We start from the raw sequence: 12,499 nt of genomic DNA on the forward strand, positions 1-12,499 counted from the left end.
TTTTCCAATGTTACTACCATCATTTCTGACAATGCCAGTATTCAGCTCCATACACAGTTCCCTGATCATAATCTTCTGATTGGTGCAGATGAGCTGATCAAGACGTGCTTCATTTTGTGCACGGCTGTGCATGGCCACCTAAAACATGGCTTTTTTTTTATTCACACTGCTGTCACCGCTGCTGAAATGCACCACTCACCCCTCACTGTGCTCACGTCCACTGTTCTGTCTCCAGAAATGTTCAACAAGTGTTGATGAATGTCAGTGGGGCCATTTTTTCTGCACAGAGGAATTCAGTGACACACCTTTGCTACACGCTCACTGCCATGTCAGACGCCATTCTGTCAGACTGTCCCTCTGCTGCCATCTGTCACGTGGACACAAAATGTAATGGGATATTGGTGGGAAGGTTCAGCCTCTACTGCCATCCCAGCGACATCTGCCTCTGATGTCATGAGCCAACATAACAAAACAGGAGGCATTACTTTCAGAGCAGCCCTCACACAAATCTGTGCTCTTACAATTACACAGGTAATTACAGACACAGGCAGGCCTTGTAAAGAAACCACCAAGTTCTGACCAATTAAGGCACGAGGTGATGCTGACTTCCTACCACTTTGAGATGTCTAAAATACTTCTGTTTTCCAGCTGTCATCTACTCTTCAGACGCATGAAATAAATCCTTAACATCTCACCTAAATTCTCTTTCTTCATGAAATGATGTGTTATTTTGTCCGGTCTTTTCTTTACTTAAAAAAGCTTCAAGTCTTGAAGTCCTCACTCATTTCTTACTGAGTTTGAAAAACCATATTACAAAGTAGGATATAACTCTTGCAAACCACGTGATTGAGGAAGTGCATCTCTGTATAACTATTCCGCTCTGGAACTGTTTTGAGATGTCTCAAATTGTAATTGCTTCCTATTAGTACAGGTGCAGACATCCTTTTTTCTCTAAATACTCACTGTAATTAAGTATAACTAACACTTTTAATATAGAAAGTTTAAAATTAAGCATAAAAGAAGGCATTTAAATGATGTAAACTTCATTAATAAGTAAGCTATATACTTGGTTTACTTTAAGCACAGAAACATAGTTGAATATTTCAGGCACCTCTCCAAAGTTCAAGTCTATTTTCATGAAGACTCTCATATTTCAGGTGCATAAGCTCAAATCACAGAGGAATATCTTAAGCATGAAACAGAAAGTGTTTAAATAGGAAGATAAATACTTTTATTACGTAGGAAATAAATCCTCAACTGCTTTTTCAAAATAGCCCTAGAAGAAGCATGACATTTCTCATACAGAACCAACATTTCATTGCACTGACTAACACCGTCCTCCTTATTAGAAGTTTCTGTTCTGCTAATGGTGATTGATTGGTCCGGCATTATGGGTTTGTTGTTTTTCCTACTGAAGGCCATCAAGAACATGTCTGAATTTCGTGGCTATCACATTAATCAAAGGGAAACAAAATCCAAGGACAAGAAGCTAAACAGATGTTTTAAGAATGTGAGACAGAGGCTGTAAAAGACACAGAAGAAAAAATTCAGTCCATTTTGATTTGTGAGGTTAGTTTGCTTAGTGCACATAAATATAGGATTCCTGCAGGAAAAAGCTTCTCACCTGCCACCTGGAAGGATGTAACTGACTTTATGACAAATTCGTCACTCTGTTCTGTTTTCTCTTCTATCCACATGCAGTTACTGCAGCAGCAGCTACTGAAATGCTACCGGTGCATGTCTGTTCACATATTTAAGGAAAGATTTGCCCTTCAAAGAAATGTGCACTGCTTATTAAAGAATGAGAAAAACAAGTCCTAAAAAGGGCTCTTTACACTTTCCTTAGGAAACGGTGCAGCTGTGAGATCTCCTGTTTGACCACCACTGCTTTCATCATGCCATCAAAGACCAAAATTCACTCAGCCAACATGTACAACAGAGGAACGAACATGCAAGTCCAAAGGGCAACTGACCCAAAATGGAGACCTTGCTCAGGAATTCTTCATACATCTTCCGCTTCCTCAGTGTGCTGCCCTGTTATTAAAGGAGAGAGAAAAAGAAGGTAGGGCATTACACAAAGTATTTTTGTGATTTCTTCCTACGGCTGCTTTTTTTTTCCTTCCCCTTCCAAATCTTAAGCATAGCCAGTAAAAACAGCCAAAGGCAAATGTTTCCCCATAAAATGTCTGGGCAAGTTGTGTTCCTGATAAGCAAAGACAGAAGGAATCAAATTCAGCCCTGGTGTAATTTCACTGACTTCACCGACTTCCCTGTTGTTACTGGACACCAAGGATGAATTGTGTCCATTACTACAGGCGCACATTTAGCTTCATCAATTAACTCCTTAGCTAATTCAATATATATCTTGTTACCAGTGAGGCCCTGCAAGAAGGGAAGTTACAATGATAAAGTAGATAAAAGTGCCCCCCTCATGGATCCCATCCTCTCAGGTTAGAAACTCTCTAATGCCAGGAGTGTTTGTGTGCCAGCCTGTGTTTACATCCTGCACAGTGCTGTATGTATTGCTCCTGCTGAGCAACCTAGTCATATTACCATTTTAACACAATGTAAATGTTTTGGAGCAGAGAATCCATCAACGTATGCACGGTCAGCAGCACAGTCATTCCCAATTCAGATTTTTTGTGTGATAAATTACCAGGAAAAACTCATGCTTACATGAAGTTTGATCACCACAGAGGAGCCATTCCAGAAAGTGTTTTTGTCACACATTGTTATGAATATATACAATGCAACATTACCAATACAAAAATTACTAATAAACTAAAGCTCCTGCAGTGACAGCAGAGACTTGGAAGTAGCAAAGAGGAATTCCAGGGCCTTCCTTCCACTGTGCTGTTCCAGTACACGACAGCCCATGTCGTTTCCTACTGGACAGACTGTGGTGAATGTCAGAGGCCGCCTGGTGCCCATGACCCCGATCTACAGAACAGAGTAGAGCAGCACGGAGGTGACAATGCTCATCTTCTGAAGAAAGGGAAATGAAGATGGCATTTATTCTCAGGCCAGAAAGAAGAGAGAAGCAAATGTCAGTGTCTGCATTCTCTCTTCCTACAAGTGCTGCTCAGGTGGGGCCTGATCCAACAACCCCAAATCACAGGCAATTCTTCCACCAAAGCACCAGGCCGCAGCTCCAGCTCCTAACAGGAGCACCAGCAGAAGCTGCCGGCTGCCCTCCAACATTACTCTCCTCTCCCAGGCTACCTCTGCTCTGGAATTACCCCAGCAGCAGCAGAAGCCCCTCCGGGGTCTCTGAACCAGCAGCACCAGCTCCCAGTGTCCCCCCTCTACACCCCTCCATAATTTCTGAGCCCGGTGATGACAGTTCCCCTCCCGGAGATAGCATCAGTAACCCCGGTCTGACCTCTCTGTCTGACAAACCTGGTTCTCAACCTCGGAGGCCCCTGGAGCATTTGAAGTGCCAAAAAGAAAAAAATGAACTTCAAACGGAGGAGGCTCTGCAAACCACGCCAAATCCTGACAGCTCGCCGCGAGACAAAGAACGGAAAGCTGGACACTGCGCAGTTGTTGCTTTCCTCCCTGCAATCGAGTGGAAACTAGACCGGCAAAATTGACAGCTGTGGAAAACCAGATTGGTGGTTTAGTGTGATGGGCCAGGGCAGCCAGGGACAGATGGGGAAAATGCTTTTAAAATGACTGTGGACACAGATGAATTTTAAGAAGCAGTAATCAGTGGCCGTAAGTCCCGCCTGACCACAGCTTGGAGTATTTAGGGATGCAGACGAGACCCAGGAAAGTGGGAATTGCTGGCATCCTGGCAGGCCTGGGCAGTGAGAGCCCATCACTGTGGGACCACGGGGTGTTAGATCTTGGCTAAACTAAGCCAGTGCAGAGATACAGAACTCACTCTGAAGACATCCGGGAAAGGGAACTAATTAATTAAATGTGCTACTATTTGTATTGTGATAGTATCGAGAACTTCAGCTGCAACTGAGACTGCTCTTAATGTGTAACTGGTTCCCAGACAACACAGCTGGATCCCCATTCCTCCTCCAGTAGGCAGAAGTCTGGCTCACCCTCATGCACTCTCCAGGGCCAGGACACTGCTTTGTTTTCACTGAAGTGCATTTTCCTGCTCAAGCTCTCATAAACACAAAGAGGGGAAGAGATCTGGGGAGACTACTCTAATGTAAGCTAAAAAAAAGAAACAGCAGTAGAAATCTTACAAGCAACAAAGCATGTGCTTATTTCCATTGGTATTAATCGTCCTTCCTTCCCATGAATCAGAAAAGGAGAACACGTTCACTGCCTACTTTCCCACCTTTACTGATCAGTGTAATATTACCTTCTTATCCCTGGCCATACATGCAATGTCACTTTTCACTCACAATTTCCCTTTTATTCTTGCTTTGTTTGGTCTAACTGCTCATGAGTATGAACTCCATCACGACTTCTTCTCCTACCTTCAAGTGGTTTCTGCAGAAGTGTCAACCAGTACTCTCACTGGATATGTGCTACATTTGATCTTATGCAGTATTTTCACAATGTTCCAGAAGCAGACAGCAATGGTATCCGCAAACTAGGAGACAGCAGGTGAGATGTGGTTTGCAACATCATCCTGCAGTAAGGCCAAGGCTACCTTGGTTTGTGCTTTATTCAGGCATGAAGTCTCATCTCCATGGCTCTGATGTGACTTTGCTGGTGTGCTACACCCTGCCTGAGCACCTCTTCTGCAGAGAAGTGCTGCAAAGCTGAACCAAGCCTGAAGAACTGCTAAAGCCCTTGGGGAGAGCTAAAAAGGAAAGTGCTAAACAACTTCAGCCTGTGTAGCTCAGCACAGCACCAAGATCTAGGTTCGTTATACTCATAACCAGCATGCACGCTTGTAAAGGTTTTAAGCAGACAGCAGTAATCACCTACACTTATTTTAGATAAGATAATTTAGTCAGCATAATTTGACATAACTCAAAGTAATAGGAGAAAATTACAAAAATCTACTTTAAGATGAATATCAAAGAGGTTTTCACAACTTAAGATTTATTCTCTTTCAGAAAAGGTCCCCAAGAGAAGCAAAAATCTTACTGACTGAGCCAGGTAACAACAGTAAATGTACACGAATAATTCTGTACTGGCAGGGTTTTTGATGGCATGTTCTAAAAAGCCTTTATTCCTTCAGCTTTTTCTAACCTATTAATATCTTCGTATTTCAATAGTCACTGCTTCTCCTCTCCCCACTTTCCTTTGTTCTGCTTCTCCCCAGTTCAGAGCTGACTGGAACGAGCTTTCCTTAAAGCTGTGGTTCTCACTAACTGTGAAGAGCTGTTAATGTTCTAAGCTGCAGTGCTGCTCCCTGAAACAGTCACAAGGAGAAACAAGTCACTTGTGTTTGCCAGTTCCAACCAGGAAAGTGTTCAAAGACACTTTAGGACCACTTAAAAATACACAGGCTATAAAAAATGAACGCTGCAGAGATTACAACACATCATGTTGAATAGAACTGCTCCATCTATTTTCCAGCTGTCTCTTCTTCATTTCCGCTGTTTTTTTTTCCATGTTCCTCCCCATTTCAGGTCTCTGCCTTCCTTCCCCTCTGCTTGCCTCTTTGCTTGGTCCCTCCAGCACTCCCAGTGCTTTCTTTTATGCTCCCTTTCTTGGACACTGCAGACAGGCTGGCAGGAGTTGACTGGGTCCTTCCTAGCAATCCCCACCTTCAGTAAGAAGCCCAACAAATGGCTACCGAAAAGCAAAGCGTGGCTCAAGTTTCAAATAAAAAAGCTATGCTGGCAGGTATGCAGCCGGCAGGAAGCACTGGAATGGCCTTCTGGGCTGCTCCAGCCCTGGTTAATCCCTGGGTAAACCTGATATTGAACGATGCTTAGGGTGTACATTCTTGCAGGAGCCTGAAAAAAAGTCAACAAAACAATGCAATACTGGCCCTGAAAACAGAATACCCCACAAGACCCTGGCTGCATGGATGTTAAAGATTGTGCAGGCTTCATGTTTGCTTTATGTTTTGGCAAGCATGCAATGTACATTTTATGGAAATGCTAAGTCCTCCTGACTTGATTTTATCTCAGTGGAAAAAGGCACTTGCTAAAGAACATGTACTCAGATTCAAAGCTTTGAAGAGATGGCAAAACAAAGCCAAAATACCATTAAAAAAATGAGACACAAACTTAGGAACTGACTAACATTGCCTTGTCACTGCTTAAATCCCAGTATGATAGCTCACTTTCCTTGAGCAAAATCTGCCAAACAAGCAAAAAGTATTGTATGCAATGCAATCTCACTCTCAGAGCCAGGTAGCTTGGAGCATGGGAACCATAGGAGAGTTAAATCATCCTGAACCAGGTCCTCTTGCAGAAGAAATTACAAGAAATTAATACTTCAAATTTCCTCAGTCTGGGAACTGAATTGTCTGGGGGATCAATCTGATGTAGGGATACAGACATTTGCTTCTCTGGTATTTGTGGTATTTGCCATATTTAGAATACAAATATTGTACTACCCTGGGATGTTCCCCACTCTGTGATGCTCTTGAATCCCAATAGCAGAGAAGAAAGCAGCAACGCTTTAGCAACTGAACTAGATAAGAATCCTAAGGCAAAAAATTCCTTTGCATCTCTCCCAGAAGAATGTAAATAAATATAGAATACATACACACAGTTGTGTTTGTGGATGAATACGCAGAGAACGTGTACATAAAAAACTGCAACAGTGTGAGAAGCATGCAGCTTAGACACGTTTATGTAACAAATGGGACACACAGATGTGCAGAAATTTGTGAGCATACTGAGGGGGGAACACACTGAAGTGGTTTTTGTAATCCATCTCATACAACGAATTTCTTGCTGTAACACTTTGTCAAGGACAATGAAAGTCAAGCAGTTTCTCTGCAAATCCTAACAAAAAGAATGATCCCAGCATTTACAACCGTCACAGCTGCTAGAACAAACTTGAATGTGACCCTTAAGCTACCAGGGTACCTGGGCTGAAGCAATGAAATATAAAGAAATACATCTATTTTGAAGAACTTCTTTTGGGACAGGCTCAAGTAATAAATGGATGACAAAGGAAACTAAAAGCCAGCAGGAGCTTTTTGCATCAGGCTTTGTCCACCCAAAAAGATGGAAAACCAAAACTCCCAAACCTCCTGTGATACATTTTATTCATCCCATAAAGCAGTCAGTATGGATGAGACGGGTAAGTGGGGAAAATGGCAGTAAGCAGAAACACAAACCAGAACTGACTGCGTGTGAAGCAAAGAACCAAAGCAGAGCCTGCAAGGAGAAATGAGGCACGGAGTCAATGTCTCATGACAGGATAAAATCTTTTTGGCAAGGGCGGACCTGAAGGCATGATTCACAAATAAATATTTACAACTTGAATAAAATTTCAATGCCAACTTGAGAAAAATGGGGCTGGTCACGGCCAGGAAGGAATGCAGACAAAAGGAAAAACCATCACGGGTCAGGGAGGGATTTTATCTGACTACAGAAAAGAAAAAAATAAACCACCATCTTTGGACAAAAGTATTTGCAAACAGGAAATAAATTTAAAAAATGCTGTTCCCTCTCAGTTTTCAAATCATTGTAAATGATACATTTCAAAAGTTATCCTAAGCATTGCTGCTCCTCATTTAAAGGCAGAAGCACTTCTACATCTAAAATATCCAGCAGCTTTCTAGAAACATGAGGTTAGAGGCTAAATGGCAGGAAATCGTGTTTCTGGGACTTGAAAGGCACCAACTACTGCCTCTTAAAACCAACTACAGCAAAACCAGCCAAGTAATGGTGGAGTTAGCTTCAAGTATGAAATACAACCACTGAAACATGATGTAATTAATTCTTGGGCTCGAGGAAATGTGCAGAGAGCCACTGTAACCTGCCCTCACATGAATGCACAGAGACAGGTGTCTCATTTCACCTACAGCCAAGGAATTATCCACGTACAAAGAAATGAAAAGATGACAGAATCCATGTAGCATGGATAAGGAAATTGCATTTGAAGTGGACAGCACTAAAAATAGGGCACCTGCAATACCTGCAGCAATTAATTCAGCTCGCTACCTGATATATTTCATATCTAAGTACTGGGAAAATTACAATTATGATGTTTGAGCATTGAATGTAATTGAATTTTTAATGGTCCCAGCTGTGAGGGAAATACAGCAGAAAAGTCTCAGTTACTGCTGCCTGCTTCTCTAGACTGGGAAGCACTGAAGAATTTCACCCTGCTTAACAACATAAGAGAGGATCGTATATTTGTCACCTCATTCCTATATCTTGTCCTGCATCTACCAAGATGACATCTGGGCATAGAGTGTATCTCTGTATCTCCATCAGCTGTATTCTCCTGGGTGTCAGTGTAATGTTCATTTATGTGACAGAGAGTTCAGATAATGAAATAAGGAGCGAAAAACAGTAATGCTTCATAGAGACATCCAACAGTCATTACAGGTATAAACAGAGATCATTTTACTCTCCGTTTCTTAAGAACTAATCATTCAACTGCAAAATCCACTCAATCCCTTCGCTGATTTTTCAGTTACCTGTGACATCCACTGGAAATATATAAATGATCTCAAAATGCACAATCCTTTATTATGCTGAGACCATAATTTAATTTCCTTCAGATCATAATGAAATAATGCCTCTTTTAGGGACAAATTCTATAGAGAAAGAAGTAAGATTTAAGTAGAGCTGTCTGTTAATTATCAAAAGAAAGAAGGAGCATTTTACGGAGAAGGAAACAATATGCACTTTGAGATCAGAAACAAACACCATCCAAAAAAGCTATGACGTTGCTAAAGTAAATCATCCATCAAAATTTCCATTTTAAACTCACAACTCAAGAACTGGCAGCAAATCCATAAGCTAGCACATAGCCCAGGTTCCCAGAAGGTCTTCTAAGCTTTGCTGCAGAGACCAAGGAGTTTGAAAGGAGCAGAGCCACGAGCCCTCAGCACAGATTGCAGCTTCACATCCTGTGATGTATGTAGCTGTCTGATGGCCAACGAGAGGAGGGCAGAGTCTACATGAGGCTTTTTTTTTTACAACTTCCCTAGCACTGTTTGCCTTGAACAGTTTATAAAGCAAACTGGAAGACCCCATAGGCAAGGTGTAGTGATGAAAGACATTTTGAGGTACATGAGGAGACTTGCATTAGCTTAGGTGGGTACCGGAGGCTTCTGGAAGCTTTCACAGCTGTCTGCAGTTATTCATGTATAGCAGTTATTATATACATTATTCAATTGCATTTCTGAGTCAGCATCTTTGTGCTGAATGTTGTCACCTTTTACTTCACTTAATTTGGTCACTTAATGTTTTTGTGATGTCCTTTCTCTTTTATTTAGGAACAGAGACCGCAGAGCTTTCTATAATCAGTGTAATCTGAACAGAGAGTAGCACTGGCACTACAGAAGAAAGTAAAAATATCAGTTCCATAAACAAGTCATTCTCCACAAACTTACCATTAAGATGCGCCTGTAGCTGTCTCTGTCGATGCCCCAGAGCTTCAGATCTGTCTTGGCCTTGACCGTGGCAGCTCTGGGTGTTCCATAGATCAGTGCCAGCTCCCCAAAGCTGCCTCCTTCTCCAATGCTGGTGACCCACTCTCCATTGACATAAACCTGCCACAGCAAAACATAAAATGAGAAGCAAAATGAGACCAGGGTCTTAGATGCCATTCCCTCCTTCTGCCCATTACCTATCAAGTTATTAGCAATTTCCTTTCTAATAGTCAGTGCTGTGGACGCTGAAAGAAAACAAGAGCAAAACACTTTCCTCAGTCAGACAAAAAGAGGGCAACCACCTGCTTCGTGGACAGAATTTCAAGTCATCTTGCTTCAGCACAATGACTGTATGTTCTCTCCACAATTCCAGCTCCCATGGTTAACTGGCACCAGGCTTTTCCTCTTGTGTTCAAGGCTCAGAGAGTCAACAAGCAGAACTGTCACAACTTTGGATTTATCAACACTGCTGGGTGTGAAAGGAAGATTTGCTGATAGGTATAATGAAGGATGCTGAGAAGCACCATGGCCATGAAATGAAAAACATTGAAGAAAGGGTATCTTCTTTGGAAAATGAACTTTTTTCGCCCCCTAAGCTTAGTGCCTCCAACAAATAAATGTATCAGAATCTCCTCCCTTAGAAAAGAGTACCGAGTGCTTTGGACTTGGGTAGCTTCCTTCCAGAATGATTCCTCCACAACTCATGTATCAGAACATACGAAGCAGTAGTTCACCCAAAGGCTGCTTAGGCAATATACCTTCTTGAAATACAGTATGGGTCAATACCACTATCATTTGAGACATAGAATTGGAGAAGCCCTACACTTGGGTGCTATGTAAAATCCTCACTGCAGAAAACAGGACTTAGGAAGGTGTTTTACACAGGGCTCAATTTGCCATTGGTGATGCAGACCATGAGGCATAACCGTGCATTCCAAGGCTAGTATGGGTTGTGTATTCTGCAGCTTGCTTGTAGCCTTGCTGCTATAAACCTCCACATTAAGCCCTCTTCATCCTGCTAATGTGTCAGTGAGTTCAGAGAGTAGGAAAGGCTGTGCGCACTTATCCAGTGCGGAGTATGTCCCAATCTGTTACAGACCAGTAACAACAGAAATCAACCAGAATGAATTCAATTCCTATGGAAACTTTGTGAAGAAAAATACTGAGAAGAAAATATGCAGGTATTCCTGGCTTCAGCAGGAAATTATGGGAAAGCAATAGACCATAGCATATTATCAATTACTGAGTAACAGATGAGCAGTTTTAAAAAATATATGAATTAGAGCCATACTCAAGCTGGGCATGAGAAAAGGTGGTGAGCAAAATAAATGAACTGGGGTCAAAATTCAATGAATTGTCAGTATTAATTTTACTTCTCCTTTCATTTTATGATGAAAAGGCATATTATAGACTACAGCTGGAATCAATCCCAATTTATCTTCCCAATACCCAATTAAGATCTGATCCAGCTCCTCCTGAGGTCAGTGAAAACCTGGTTGAGTAGGAGCTAAATGAGGCCATGGAGCAGTTCAGCTCATCAAGAGACCTCTTGGCAGCCAGCTAAAAAGCTGCAGCTCTTTGTGCTCCTGGAGCATCTGAGGATCAAGGGGTTGATATAAAGGGTAAAAATAATCCAGAACAGGCAGGTGGTAGCAGGCTGCCAAGAACGAAGCCAAGCTACAAAAACGTGTTTGCACTTCTTTTCCTTGCCACCACAGAAGTGGCACACAGGAGAATATCAACATCATTTCCTCTCAAACCTTCACACTCACTGCAGAAAAAATCTCACAGAACTTACTTTTGATTCTTCTCAATCCACCCATGGCAAACTTGACCACATATGTGAATGTAGGGACACGCTCTCATACTGAGAGGTACTTCACCAGATGGACCTGGGTTTGCTACAGTGAATTCATGTCTTCACTAAAAATTTCAGGGTCAATAAGGACAGTCTGATAGACTCAAATAAACTGTGGTGTCCACTGTGAATGTCAGTATTCTTGACTCATTTTTAGCACACAAAAGATACGTGTGTTTCTATATGCTCTTTTGTCGGAGAGCAGATTTTGTTGTTGCATGAGAGGTAGTTTGGTAAAATGATTGGTTAAATGCAGTGACAACTTCTCTGAGGAATATAAACCAGGGTTTGGATTATAAGCAGAAAATAAACTCATGCCAACACATATTTTTTAAGCAGTATGGTTGACATTTCTTTTTAAAGCAGTATGCATTGCATGACTGTCGCCCAGAGGGGAATTAAGATGGTAAACCTTGAGACAGAGCAAGCCATGGACAGACATTTACAGTTGCACAGTTGCTGTAAACAGAGGCTACTACAAATCTGCTGTAAGACTTCTTTAATTTTACTGTCTTACTCGACAAGACTCCCCAAAATACGTTTGACATCCAGCCTGTAAACTGTTTATGCAAACAGTCATCCCTCCACCCCAAGGGTGTCAGGTTTAAAGTACTCTGAAGAGAAACCACATCACTGATCTGACAGTCTTTGGGCTCAGCATTCACTACCCCAATAAAAATGTCATTTCCAATATCAGTCTCCAAAAGGACAAAACAGCTTGAGAATAACTATTGTTTTCTAAGAGGAAAACCACTGCACTTCATTCTCGGGAAAGGCCTAAGTCATCCATCAACTTCTGTCCTCACGATGATGCTGAAGTGCACTGATGAAATATTACAATGCCATTCTGCCCTTAAACAGAGGCTCCATGATTCCCTTTTAAATCAGTTTAAAAGAAGATAAGAAGTAAAAAGGAAAGGAGCTCTGTTTGTAAGGTGTAGGAAGTAAAGCTATTTTAGGCTCAGAACACCTTATGAAAGCCAATATTACATGGCAGCAGCTGAGATGATCTTCTTTATCTTAAAAAATACTGCAGTTTTGGCTCAACCATTTTTAGGCAGTTGTGAATTCTAACCAAAGAAGCAAGGATACAAGGGAATTCGTCCTAATTATTACTCAGCCTGCTCTGTAACAATTGGAACTTTCTTCTT

The 12,499-nt window shown here is 41.8% G+C and overlaps 1 protein-coding gene across 2 annotated transcripts in view; it reads right to left on the minus strand.

Moving 5' to 3' along the window:
- The window catches only part of PRKAR1B (protein kinase cAMP-dependent type I regulatory subunit beta), an 88,796-nt gene that overhangs the window by 22,094 nt on the left and 54,203 nt on the right, over positions 1–12,499 (minus strand). For both annotated transcript variants that reach the window (XM_085238042.1, XM_085238044.1), the window contains exons 7-8: positions 9,452–9,610; positions 1,974–2,034 (exon numbers count right to left, since the gene is read on the minus strand). In XM_085238042.1, coding sequence (XP_085094168.1) covers positions 1,974–2,034; positions 9,452–9,610 — 220 coding nt within the window. The remainder of the gene's footprint in view (positions 1–1,973; positions 2,035–9,451; positions 9,611–12,499) is intronic.

This window comes from Meleagris gallopavo, chromosome 16, assembly GCF_905368555.1.
Source record: "Meleagris gallopavo chromosome 16, MGAL_WU_HG_1.1, whole genome shotgun sequence".
NCBI classification, from domain to species: domain Eukaryota; kingdom Metazoa; phylum Chordata; class Aves; order Galliformes; family Phasianidae; genus Meleagris; species Meleagris gallopavo.